Source organism: Pseudorasbora parva, chromosome 24, assembly GCF_024679245.1.
Source record: "Pseudorasbora parva isolate DD20220531a chromosome 24, ASM2467924v1, whole genome shotgun sequence".
In the NCBI taxonomy this organism is placed as follows: domain Eukaryota; kingdom Metazoa; phylum Chordata; class Actinopteri; order Cypriniformes; family Gobionidae; genus Pseudorasbora; species Pseudorasbora parva.
Genome location: NC_090195.1, coordinates 35,702,022 through 35,715,449, shown reverse-complemented (window position 1 = coordinate 35,715,449; position 13,428 = coordinate 35,702,022). Strand labels below are relative to the sequence as shown.

At 41.8% G+C, this 13,428-nt stretch overlaps 1 protein-coding gene across 3 annotated transcripts in view; it reads left to right on the top strand.

Moving 5' to 3' along the window:
- Nucleotides 1–13,428, top strand: part of LOC137064223 (E3 ubiquitin-protein ligase HECW1) — a 121,621-nt gene that overhangs the window by 19,347 nt on the left and 88,846 nt on the right. For all 3 annotated transcript variants that reach the window (XM_067435586.1, XM_067435584.1, XM_067435585.1), the window contains one exon: nt 5,907–6,180. In XM_067435586.1, coding sequence (XP_067291687.1) covers nt 5,907–6,180 — 274 coding nt within the window. The remainder of the gene's footprint in view (nt 1–5,906; nt 6,181–13,428) is intronic.

The window sequence follows — 13,428 nt, the reverse complement described above, 5'->3', positions numbered from 1 at the left end:
TTGAACCCAGTGAATGGACCCATTCAAACAACCCAATTTCTGTGTTTGTCCCTTTTCAATCCAACTTGGGTTGTTTTTAACCCAGAATCTTTTAGAGTGTACACTCTAAAAAATGCTGGGTTGCTTTAACCCAATGGTGGGTCAAATATGGACTAACTCAGCAATTAGGTTGTTTTAACACAGCGATTGGGTTTATTTAACCTTGCGGTTGGGTTGTTTTAACCCTGCGGTTGGGTTAAATATTTGCTCAAAACAACCCAAGTTGGGTTGAAAATCGACAAACCCAGAAATTGGGTTGTATGAACCCAGTGAATGGACCCATTCAAACAACCCAATTTCTGTGTTTGTCCCTTTTCAATCCAACTTGGGTTGTTTTTAACCCAGAATCTTTTAGAGTGTACACTCTAAAAAATGCTGGGTTGCTTTAACCCAATGGTGGGTCAAATATGGACTAACTCAGCAATTGGGTTGTTTTAACACAGCGATTGGGTTTATTTAACCTTGCAGTTGGGTTGTTTTAACCCTGCGGTTGGGTTAAATATTTGCTCAAAACAACCCAAGTTGGGTTGAAAATCGACAAACCCAGAAATTGGGTTGTATGAACCCAGTGAATGGACCCATTCAAACAACCCAATTTCTGTGTTTGTCCCTTTTCAATCCAACTTGGGTTGTTTTTAACCCAGAATCTTTTAGAGTGTACACTCTAAAAAATGCTGGGTTGCTTTAACCCAATGTTGATCAAATGTGGACTAACCCAGCGATTGGGTTGTTTTAACCCTGCAGTTGGTGTTTTAACCCTGCAGTTGGATTAAATATTTGCTTAAGACAACCCAATCGCTGGGTTAAAACAACCCAATTGCTGGGTTAGTCCATATTTGGCCCAACATTGGGTTAAAGCAACCCAGCATTTTTTAGAGTGTATGACTCTTGATATGTGGATGGTTACGGCATGGATTTCATTCACTTCACGGCCTGTTAACCGTCAGTGTCCCAGTGCTGCTTTTTATTGCCTTTTTCCCCATTACATATTTCAGTAATCATCATAAATTTGGTCTCATTAGAAAGCCTATACATTCATCCTGTGAACTGATTTTTAATGATAACTCATAAACCTTTATAGACCGTGAGCTACGAGGTTGTTAATCGATGGTATTTGCTTCTGTGGAAGACGTCAGCCCTCATCATTTCAGGTTAGTTTTAAAACAATTATGTTTAATAGTTGAATTCCCGGTGAGAACTAAATTACCCATGATGCCATACAGAAAATCCCACCAATCAGAGAGGCGAAAAAAAGCAACATTCTACAAAATAGTTCTTTAGCTCCGCCCATTCCCATGAGACGCTGTGAATGACGTCATTGAGTCAATGTTTTTACACTCTAAAAATACTTACATTTTTTATATATGCATATTTTGAATGAACTTAAAATATATTGTTTATGTATACGCTCACCTAAAGGATTATTAGGAACACCTGTTCAATTTCTCATTAATGCAATTATCTAATCAACCAATCACATGGCAGTTGCTTCACTGCATTTAGGGGTGTGGTCCTGGTCAAGACAATCTCCTGAACTCCAAACTGAATGTCAGAATGGGAAAGAAAGGTGATTTAAGCCGTTTTGAGCGTGGCATGGTTGTTGGTGCCAGACGGGCCGGTCTGAGTATTTCACAATCTGCTCAGTTACTGGGATTTACACACACAACCATTTCTAGGGTTTACAAAGAATGGTGTGAAAAGGGAAGAGCATCCAGTATTCAGCAGTCCTGTGGGAGAAAATGCCTTGTTGATGCTCGAGGTCAGAGGAGAATGGGCCGACTGATTCGAGCTGATAGAAGAGCAACTTTGACTGAAATAACCACTCGTTACAACCGAGGTATGCAGCAAAGCATTTGTGAAGCCACAACACACACAACCTTGAGGCGGATGGGCTACAACAGCAGAAGACCCCACCGGGTACCACTCATCTCCACTACAAATAGGAAAAAGAGGCGACAATTTGCACAAGCTCACCAAAATTGGACAGTTGAAGACTAGAGAGAAATGTTTGATGTCTGATGAGTCTCGATTTCTGTTGAGACATTCAGATGGTAGAGTCAGAATTTGGCGTAAACAGAATGAGAACATGGATCTCATGCCTTGTTCCCACTGTGCAGGCTGGTGGTGGTGGTGTAATGGTGTGGGGGATGTTTTCTTGGCACACTTTAGGCCCCTTAGTGCCAATTGGGCATCATTTAAATGCCACGGCCTACCTGAGCATTGTTTCTGACCATGTCCATCCCTTTATGACCACCATGTCCCCATCCTCTGATGGCTACTTCCAGCAGGATAATGCACCATGTCACAAAGCTCGAATCGTTTCAAATTGGTGTTCCTCAAACAAAGACATGCGATCCAAACTGCTGAAATCACGTGGCGATCCGAATCATTGATCGATTTACTGATTCATGACCGTTTGAATCTTTATTTGAGGATTGAACACAAACGCGGAAGAGAAGCCAATGCTGAATAAAGTCGTAGTTTTTGTTATTTTTGGACCCAAATGTATTTTGGATGCTTCAAGAGACTCTAATTAACCCACTGATGTCTCATATGGACTACTGTGATGATGTTTTTATTCCCTCTCTGGACATGGACAGTATAGTGTGCATACACTTGCATACGCTCTCGGACTAAAAATAAAATATCTTAAACTGTGTGTGAAGATGAACGGAGGTCTTACGGGTGTGGAACGACATTAGGGAGAGGAGTTAATGACAGACATTTCATTAGTGGCTGAACTAACCCTCGGTGAAGACACTGCAGGATGGAAAATACATTTTTGTCACGTGCCAGCCACCGTAACTTCTCTATGAGCTCCAATAGGGATGAGGAGATGCAATTCACAACCTCACCACTAGATGTCCCTAAAAAAAATCACACACTGCACCTTTAAGTTAGTCGCGAACCTTGGAAGGAAAGGAAAAAGCTTTGTCAGTCCTGAAGGAAAGACTCCCAGAGGAGATGAATACTGCCATTTTGGGCCTGTTTTTGAGTCTTCTTGCTTTGTTTACTGTGGACGTTCCCAGAGGCATTGCTATTTTAAGGTGTGTGTGTGTGTGTGTGTGTGTGTGTGTGTGTGTGTGTGTGTGTGTGTGTGTGTGTGTGTGTGTGTGTGTGTGTGTGAGAGAGAGAGAGAGAGAGAGAGAGAGAGAGAGAGAGAGAGAGAGAGAGAGAGAGAGAGAGAGAGAGAGAGAGAGAGAGAGAGAGAGAGAGAGAGAGAGAGAGAGAGAGAGAGACTTTGAAATCCACTTTAATTACTAAAAATTAAAAACCATCATTCAAGAAATGCATGAACAAAAAAGTAAAATATAAAACTAAAAACATACAACCAAAAACAACGAAAAAAAACAACAACAAAAAAAACAGAAATACAAACACATACAAAAAAAATACTTCTAAACATACATCTTTAAAGATCCATCATTTTCAACTTCACAGATACATTGATTTACTCCCCATATGTTATTAAAAGTATCTAAATCTTCAACAATATTATAAAATGTATATTCTATTTTAATCTGGACTTTATTAAACCCTTTAGAATAAGCACAGCATCATTTGACCCCAAACCACAAAGTTTACTTTTTCGTGACAACCATATCGCCATTTTGGCTTGCCCAAACAAGAAATTCATTAAAACATGAACTTGTTTTCTATTCCAACTATATTTAGGTCCATAAATAAAAAACCATTTCAGAAAAAACTTCCCCCATAGTCCGACACCATTCCTCCATTTGAACAACCAATGGTTGTAATCTCATACATTGACAGAATAAATGAAAAACTGTTTCAGTTTCTCCACAAAAAGGACACTCAGACCCGACCTGTGGATCAAGGTGTGCTCTGTGTCTGTTCGTAGCTATTATACCATGCACTATCCTCCACTGAAGGTCTCCAGACCTTTTTTCAATGGGAGGTTTGTACAGGGTCCGCCAGCTACCTTTAGGGGATACCTCTAGTCCAAAAAACTCCTGCCATTTTGATTCTTTGAGTCCTTCCAAAGAACAAAGATGTGATGCCTTTATGCACGAGACATACAGTGCTTTTTTCCCTGCATCACTAAAAAGTTCAATTTGGGGAGTTTTGAAAGTGAGCAGACTCCCTTCTTGTTCCAAAAAATCTTCGACAGCAATTTTCAGTCTTAGTTCTGGGAAAGAAGATTCCTCATCATCCATTTTTTCCAAGGCAGATTTGTAGTCCATTGGTAAAAAAACACATAAATCTTTCAGTAATCGTTGTGTTAGTCGGATTGACCTTACAGCCATCTTAGTAGCCAGGCTCTGCGCTGACATCCATCCTTCTGTTGTAACCAAGTCTCTGATTTTGATAATTCCTGCATTCCTCAGAGCATTCCTCATATATTGGGACTTCAGTATTTCCAAGTCCATTGCAGGATTATGCAACAAAGGTTCCTCTTTTTCCCCAAATCCTTCAGCTCCATCTAGCTTCCTTGAAACACAAAAAATTCTCCATGCTTTCAACATTGAGTAATAAAAAGGTGTCAAACCAGACAGAGAGAGAGAGAGAGAGAGAGAGAGAGAGAGAGAGAGAGAGAGAGAGAGAGAGAGAGAGAGAGAGAGAGAGAGAGAGAGAGAGAGAGAGAGAGAGAGAGAGAGAGAGAGAGAGAGAGTGTGTGTGTGTGTGTGTGTGTGTGTGTGTGTGTGTGTGTGTGTGTGTGTGTGTGTGTGTGTGTGTGTGTGTGTGTGTGTGTGTGTGTGTGTGTGGGCATGTTTTTGTGACATATGAGGACACAAATGTGTATAATGCCATGGGTATGACACAGGTATTACAGGAGAGGGTGAAATATGAGGACATTACCCATGGCCCCACTTTACAAAAGGCTTATAAATCACACAGGAGGAGTTTTTATGAGAAAGTAAAAATGCAGAATGTTTCCTGTGATGGGTAGGTTTAGGGGCTGTGTGTGTGTGTGTGTGTGTGTGTGTGTGTGTGTGTGTGTGTGTGTGTGTGTGTGTGTGTGTGTGTGTGTGTGTGTGTGTGTGTGTCAGTTCTTGGCAGGCATTCAGAGAGATGTTGGCTGTTTTGTTGTATTTCTCCTCACCTTGCTGACGAATCCTTCAGGGCATATCAGGGAATATTGTGAATCTCACCCTGCAGTTACAAATGTTGATAATGGCTCTGTCCTTTAAAATAACAAGAATACTGAAGCGGCCCATCAAAACCCATTATATCATCTTATGCTTGTATGGCATACGTCATACTTTGTGCCTAAATCTGTAAAGAACGTCTCATTGTAGCACATAAAAGTCAACGTTAAAGCTTCACTGTGGATTTCTGAAAACCCTCTGTGTTTGATGCATGTTCGTCTCCATTGACTTCCATTTTCTGACTAACTCTCATACATCTCTATATGTCCACAAACATGAATATAATTATTATTTTATTTTTTTATTATAAACAATGCACATGTTGTTTTAAAGGACACTTATGTTGGACACCGTGGACAGGATCAGAGACTGGAGGTTTCATGCAGTTAATGAGCACGATTTCTCCCAGTTAGCATAGAGAAGATCCTTTTACTCTCAGTAGCTTTCTGGCTTATTTTTAACAGGATGAAATTTAAGACATACACTGGGGGACAAATAAATGGTAACCTAAAAATGATAACATCTAAATTAACTGATTATATTCACGTCAGAAATATTATTTCATATAGCCGAATCAACCTAAATACATACCAATAAAATGCACTAGAAAAGGCGGTACCTTCCCCTACCGTCCTGGGGGGGGGTATCGCGTCCGGGCCACATCTGGCACTATTTTCTGTCTGGGTAATGAATCCAGTAAAGTCAGATATTGCCTTCCAGTTTCTCCCTAAAGTGGCATGATGTGTTGTCCTGCAGAACCTGTACCAGAGCAGGTTTGTGGGCCTGGCCATGTCCTCGCCGCGCCGGCGCCGCTGTAAGGCCGGATGGCGGTCCAGCTCAGCTCAGCCCGGCTCAGCTCCGGCTCTGACCCGCTCCACCAGCGACACCGACCTGCTGTCCTTGCAGAACCGCTCCACCCTGACCGCAAGCCCCTCCCTCTACTGCATCGGCCAATCACAGGACATCGTCATCTGCTGGGACATCACCGAGGAAGTGGATGCCGGCGACTGGATTGGCATGTACATGATCGGTGAGAACACTTCATTTGACTTCATTAAAGGGTTAGTTCACCCAAACATGAAAATTATTTAAATAATTATAGCTGGTGCTATAACTGTTAAAAAGCTTTTAAAACCATATATATAGCCTGATGTAATCATACTCAACTCTAGTCAGAGTCTTGCCAAGTCCACGTTTTTTTCCGCGGGTTGAAGCGACTATTATGTGATATATATAGACCCATGAGTGTGACTTTTAGCAGCAACTTTGCCAAAGTAACACACATTTTACCCCCAAACACCATTTTTCCCCCGAAGAACCCCCCGAGAAGCTATTGTTTAGGGCTAGTAGTTGGCGGATTTTGTTGTAAAAACTTGCCAACCCTGTCTGCACGCGCTGGAATAAACGATCTTAGCCGGTGTTGTAAAAAAATAAAATAATTTAATGATACACAGAGCACTTACCCGACATGATCATCATTTCTGAGAGAAATAGTGAAGCTGATGCAGATACGAACAAGCTCTTCATTTAGGATTCGAGTAAATATAATCCAAGCCCCTTTGATGACGAGATGATTACGGTACTGTTGATCATCTGTCCGTCATCGGCTAAAGCCCGCCCTGATGATCTCATTGGTCAGTTTCTGTTGATCATCTGTCCGTCAACGGCTAAAGCCCGCCCTGATGATCTCATTGGTCAGTTTCTGTTGATCATCTGTCCGTCATCGGCTAAAGCCCGCCCTGATGATCTCATTGGTCAGTTTCTGTTGATCATCTGTCCGTCATCGGCTAAAGCCCGCCCTGATGATCTCATTGGTCAGTTTCTGTTGATCATCTGTCCGTCATCGGCTAAAGCCCGGCCTGATGATCTCATTGGTCAGTTTCTGTTGATCATCTGTCCGTCATCGGCTAAAGCCCGCCCTGATGATCTCATTGGTCAGTTTCTGTTGATCATCTGTCCGTCATCGGCTAAAGCCCGCCCTGATGATCTCATTGGTCAGTTTCTGTTGATCATCTGTCCGTCATCGGCTAAAGCCCGCCCTGATGATCTCATTGGTCAGTTTCTGTTGATCATCTGTCCATCATCGGCTAAAGCCCGCCCTGATGATCTCATTGGTCAGTTACTGTTAATCATCTGTCCGTCATCAGCTAAAGCCCGCCCTGATGATCTCATTGGTCAGTTTCTGTTGATCATCTGTCCATCATCGGCTAAAGCCCGCCCTGATGATCTCATTGGTCAGTTTCTGTTGATCATCTGTCCGCCATCGGCTAAAGCCCGCCCTGATGATCTCATTGGTCAGCTTCTGTTGATCATCTGTCCGTCATCGGCTAAAGCCCGGCCTGATGATCTCATTGGTCAGTTTCTGTTGATCATCTGTCCGTCATCGGCTAAAGCTCACCCTGATGATCTCATTGGTCAGTTTCTGTTGATCATCTGTCCATCATCGGCTAAAGCCCGCCCTGATGATCTCATTGGTCAGTTTCTGTTGATCATCTGTCCGTCATCGTCTAAAGCCCGCCCTGATGATCTCATTGGTCAGCTACTGTTGATCATCTGTCCGTCATCGGCTAAAGCCCGGCCTGATGATCTCATTGGTCAGTTTCTGTTGATCATCTGTCCGTCATCGTCTAAAGCCCGCCCTGATGATCTCATTGGTCAGTTACTGTTGATCATCTGTCCGTCATCGGCTAAAGCCCGCCCTGATGATCTCATTGGTCAGTTTCTGTTGATCATCTGTCCATCATCGGCTAAAGCCCGCCCTGATGATTTCATTGGTCAGTTTCTGTTGATCATCTGTCCGTCATCGGCTAAAGCCCACCCTGATGATATCATTGGTCAGTTCCTGTTGATCATCTGTACATCATCGGCTAAAGCCCGCCCTGATGATCTCATTGGTCAGTTTCTGTTGATCATCTGTCCGTCATCGGCTAAAGCCCGCCCTGATGATTTCATTGGTCAGTTTCTGTTGATCATCTGTCCGTCATCGTCTAAAGCCCGCCCTGATGATCTCATTGGTCAGTTTCTGTTGCTCATCTGTCCGTCTTCGGCTAAAGCCCGCCCTGATGATCTCATTGGTCAGTTTCTGTTGATCATCTGTCCGTCATTGGCTAAAGCCCGCCCTGATGATCTCATTGGTCAGTTTCTGTTGATCATCTGACCGCCATCGGCTAAAGCCCGCCCTGATGATTTCATTGGTCAGTTTCTGTTGCTCATCTGTCCATCATCGGCTAAAGCCCGCCCTGATGATCTCATTGGTCAGTTTCTGTTGATCATCTGACCGCCATCGGCTAAAGCCCGCCCTGATGATTTCATTGGTCAGTTTCTGTTGCTCATCTGTCCATCATCGGCTAAAGCCCGCCCTGATGATCTCATTGGTCAGTTACTGTTGATCATCTGTCAGTCATCGTCTAAAGCCCGCCCTGATGATCTCATTGGTCAGTTTCTGTTGATCATCTGTCAGTCATCGGCTAAAGCCCGCCCTGATGATCTCATTGGTCAGTGACTGTTGATCATCTGTCCGTCATCGGCTAAAGCCCGCCCTGATAATCTCATTGGTCAGTTTCTGTTGATCATCTGTCCGTCATCGGCTAAAGCCCGCCCTGATAATCTCATTGGTCAGTTTCTGTTGATCATCTGTCTGTCATCGTCTAAAGCCCGCCCTGATGATCTCATTGGTCAGTTTCTGTTGATCATCTGTCAGTCATCGGCTAAAGCCCGCCTTGATGATCTCATTGGTCAGTGACTGTTGATCATCTGTCCGTCATCGGCTAAAGCCCGCCCTGATAATCTCATTGGTCAGTTTCTGTTGATCATCTGTCCGTCATCGGCTAAAGCCCGCCCTGATGATTTCATTGGTCAGTTTCTGTTGATCATCTGTCCGTCATCGTCTAAAGCCCGCCCTGATGATCTCATTGGTCAGTTTCTGTTGATCATCGGTCAGTCATCGTCTAAAGCCCGCCCTGATGATCTCATTGGTCAGTTTCTGTTGATCATCTGTCCGTCATCGTCTAAAGCCCGCCCTGATGATCTCATTGGTCAGTGACTGTTGATCATCTGTCCGTCATCGGCTAAAGCCCGCCCTGATAATCTCATTGGTCAGTTTCTGTTGATCATCTGTCCGTCATCGGCTAAAGCCCGCCCTGATGATTTCATTGGTCAGTTTCTGTTGATCATCTGTCCGTCATCGTCTAAAGCCCGCCCTGATGATCTCATTGGTCAGTTTCTGTTGATCATCGGTCAGTCATCGTCTAAAGCCCGCCCTGATGATCTCATTGGTCAGTTTCTGTTGATCATCTGTCCGTCATCGGCTAAAGCCCGCCCTGATGATTTCATTGGTCAGTTTCTGTTGATCATCTGTCCGTCATCGTCTAAAGCCCGCCCTGATGATTTCATTGGTCAGTTTCTGTTGATCATCTGTCTGTCATCGGCTAAAGCCCGCCCTGATGACCTCATTGGTCAGTTTCTGTTGATCATCGGTCAGTCATCGTCTAAAGCCCGGCCTGATGATCTCATTGGTCAGTTTCTGTTCAGCCATAATTCCTCTTCTATGGATCGAGTCCAGACCAAACCGCCCGACCTAAAAATGTTTTGGGCGGGGCTAAGTTTGGCTGGCAACTTTATAGTAATTGTTAAATTTTCCAAGGATCATCTGCTTTACAAAGTGAGACAAGGCACATACATATACACCAAATTTGGGGGAGAAAAAAATGTGTATATATATATATATATATATATATATATATATATATATATATAAAGCTGTGTGGTGTTAACTCTTTCCCCGCCAGCGTTTTAAAAAAAAGTTGCCAGCCACCGCCAGGGTTTTTGACAATTTTCACCTAAATTTAATAGCCCATAGAATATTTTGTTAAATGAATATCTGAGCATGCAATATATCAAAATAAAGATCTGACCCTCTTCTTTTAAACAAAAAAAAAAAACTTTTTATTCTAGCTTCATGCATTCCTTTTTTATCAACACTTGAATATGGGTAGGCTTCATAAAAAAAGCAACATTTTGAACAAAAAGGTGAGAAAATCAAATTTTTGTGAAAGACTGTTTCCAGATCAGATTCAGAGATGATCAAACACAGATGGAGTAGATCGAGTCCATCAACACTCCTAATGCTTCACAGCCCTGTAGCTCGTCCTGGGTCCACATTTCATTCAGTAACATTAGGCAGTTTTGATTCATATGCTGTTTAATGATGATGCTTGTGTTATTTTTAATATGCATATGATTACATGCGATCGCTCGTTTCACTGCGTCTTCCTCACGTGTGTTTTGATCAGGAGATTCCATACTCATTCAGAAGATGCGCAATAGCGCCCCCTAGCGCCCGACAGTGAAAACACGGAAACCCGGAAAATTCCGTTATTGGCCTGGAAGCGTTTTCTCACAAATAACGGAAATTTCCGTGTTTGGCGGGGAAAGAGTTAATAAAAAATAAAAATATAAAAATGTTCCAAGGATAATCATTCTCTCCTAAAAGTGATCGGTCAGACCAAACCGTAAGGCGTAGAGTCTTGACACTTTGAGGGATGGCTGTACTCACACCATCTACAACGGCAGCAAAGCTCGCCCAAATCGGCCTGATGGTGGCGCTACAGCGATCAAAACTACACAATGGCTCATAACCTAAACCCTTCGTCTCTCAAGTCTTATATCACTGGAGTCTTTGGCTCAAGACAAACAAAATTCACGTAAGATGGATCCAATCGTCACACCTTCTCGAAAAATCTACTTTTGCTAACTAGTCTAAGGTTTTTTTTGCCTGGCCAGAACCAAACCAGTGTAGAAGGATTCTCTGGAGTCTAAATATCAATAATTATTGAAAAAAGTTTCAATTTCAATTTACAGTAGCTATGGGGTGCCAAAATGTTTGAGGTGGGCAGGGCCACTTTTACAAATTTGGCTGTAACTCTTTAATAATGAGCCCTGCACATGACATGCAGTAAAAAACTAGTAGGCTAAATCGTGCGCACTATTTACTATTTAGTTCCCTTGATTTATAAATCATGCGCACTATTTACTATTTAGTTCCCTTGATTTACAAATCGTGCAAACTATTTACTATTTAGTTCCCTTGATTTATAAATCGTGTGAACTATTTACTATTTAGTTCTCTTGATTTATAAATCGTGTGAACTATTTACTATTTAGTTCCCTTGATTTATAAATCGTGCGCACTATTTACTATTTAGTTCCCTTGATTTATAAATCATGCAAACTATTTACTATTTAGTTCCCTTGATTTATAAATCGTGTGAACTATTTACTATTTAGTTCTCTTGATTTATAAATCGTGTGAACTATTTACTATTTAGTTCTCTTGATTTATAAATCGTGCGCACTATTTACTATTTAGTTCCCTTGATTTATAAATCGTGCGCACTATTTACTATTTAGTTCCCTTGATTTATAAATCATGCAAACTATTTACTATTTAGTTCCCTTGATTTATAAATCGTGTGAACTATTTACTATTTAGTTCTCTTGATTTATAAATCGTGCGCACGTTTTACTATTTAGTTCTCTTGATTTATAAATCGTGCGCACGTTTTACTATTTCGTTCCCTTGATTTGCTAAATAGTAAATCATGTGCATTATTTACAGTCTTGTTCAAAATAATAGCAGTACAATGTGACTAACCAGAATAATCAAGGTTTTTAGTATATTTTTTATTGCTACATGGCAAATAAGTTACCAGTAGGTTCAGTAGATTGTCAGAAAACAAATGAGACCCAGCATTCATGATATGCACGCTCTTAAGGCTGTGCAATTGGGCAATTAGTTGAAAGGGGTGTGTTCAAAAAAATAGCAGTGTCTACCTTTGACTGTACAAACTCAATACTATTTTGTACAAACATTTTTTTTTCTGGGATTTAGCAATCCTGTGAATCACTAAACTAATATTTAGTTGTATGACCACAGCTTTTTAAAACTGCTTGACATCTGTGTGGCATGGAGTCAACCAACTTGTGGCACCTCTCAGCTGTTATTCCACTCCATGATTCTTTAACAACATTCCACAATTCATTCACATTTCTTGGTTTTGCTTCAGAAACAGCATTTTTGATATCACCCCACAAGTTCTCAATTGGATTAAGGTCTGGAGATTGGGCTGGCCACTCCATAACATTAATTTTGTTGGTTTGGAACCAAGACTTTGCCCGTTTACTAGTGTGTTTTGGGTCATTGTCTTGTTGAAACAACCGTTTCAAGGGCATGTCCTCTTCAGCATAGGGCAACATGACCTCTTCAAGTATTTTAACATATGCAAACTGATCCATGAACCCTGGTATGCGATAAATAGGCCCAACACCATAGTAGGAGAAACATGCCCATATCATGATGCTTGCACCTCCATGCTTCACTGTCTTCACTGTGTACTGTGGCTTGAATTCAGAGTTTGGGGGTCGTCTCACAAACTGCCTGTGGCCCTTGGACCCAAAAAGAACAATTTTACTCTCATCAGTCCACAAAATGTTCCTCCATTTCTCTTTAGGCCAGTTGATGTGTTCTTTGGCAAATTGTAACCTCTTCTGCACATGCCTTTTTTTTAACAGAGGGACTTTGCGGGGGATTCTTGAACATAGATTAGCTTCACACAGACGTCTTCTAACTGTCACAGTACTTACAGGTAACTCCAGACTGTCTTTGATCATCCTGGAGGTGATCATTGGCTGAGCCTTTGCCATTCTGGTTATTCTTCTATCCATTTTGATGGTTGTCTTCCGTTTTCTTCCACGTCTCTCTGGTTTTGCTCTCCATTTTAAGGCATTGGAGATCATTTTAGCTGAACAGCCTATCATTTTTTGCACCTCTTTATAGGTTTTCCCCTCTCTAATCAACTTTTTAATCAAAGTACGCTGTTCTTCTGAACAATGTCTTAAACGACCCATTTTCCTCAGCTTTCAAATGCATGTTCAACAAGTGTTGGCTTCATCCTTAAATAGGGGCCACCTGATTCACACCTGTTTCTTCACAAAATTGATGACCTCAGTGATTGAATGCCACACTGCTATTTTTTTGAACACACCCCTTTCAACTAATTCAACTAATTGCCCAATTGCACAGCCTTAAGAGCGTGCATATCATGAATGCTGGGTCTCATTTGTTTTCTGACAATCTACTGAACCTACTGGTAACTTGTTTGCCACGTAGCAATAAAAAAAATATACGAAAAACCTTGATTATTCTGGTTAGTCACATTGTACTGCTATTATTTTGAACAATACTGTACCTTATTTTTCTCGCATGTCATGTAAGGGGCTC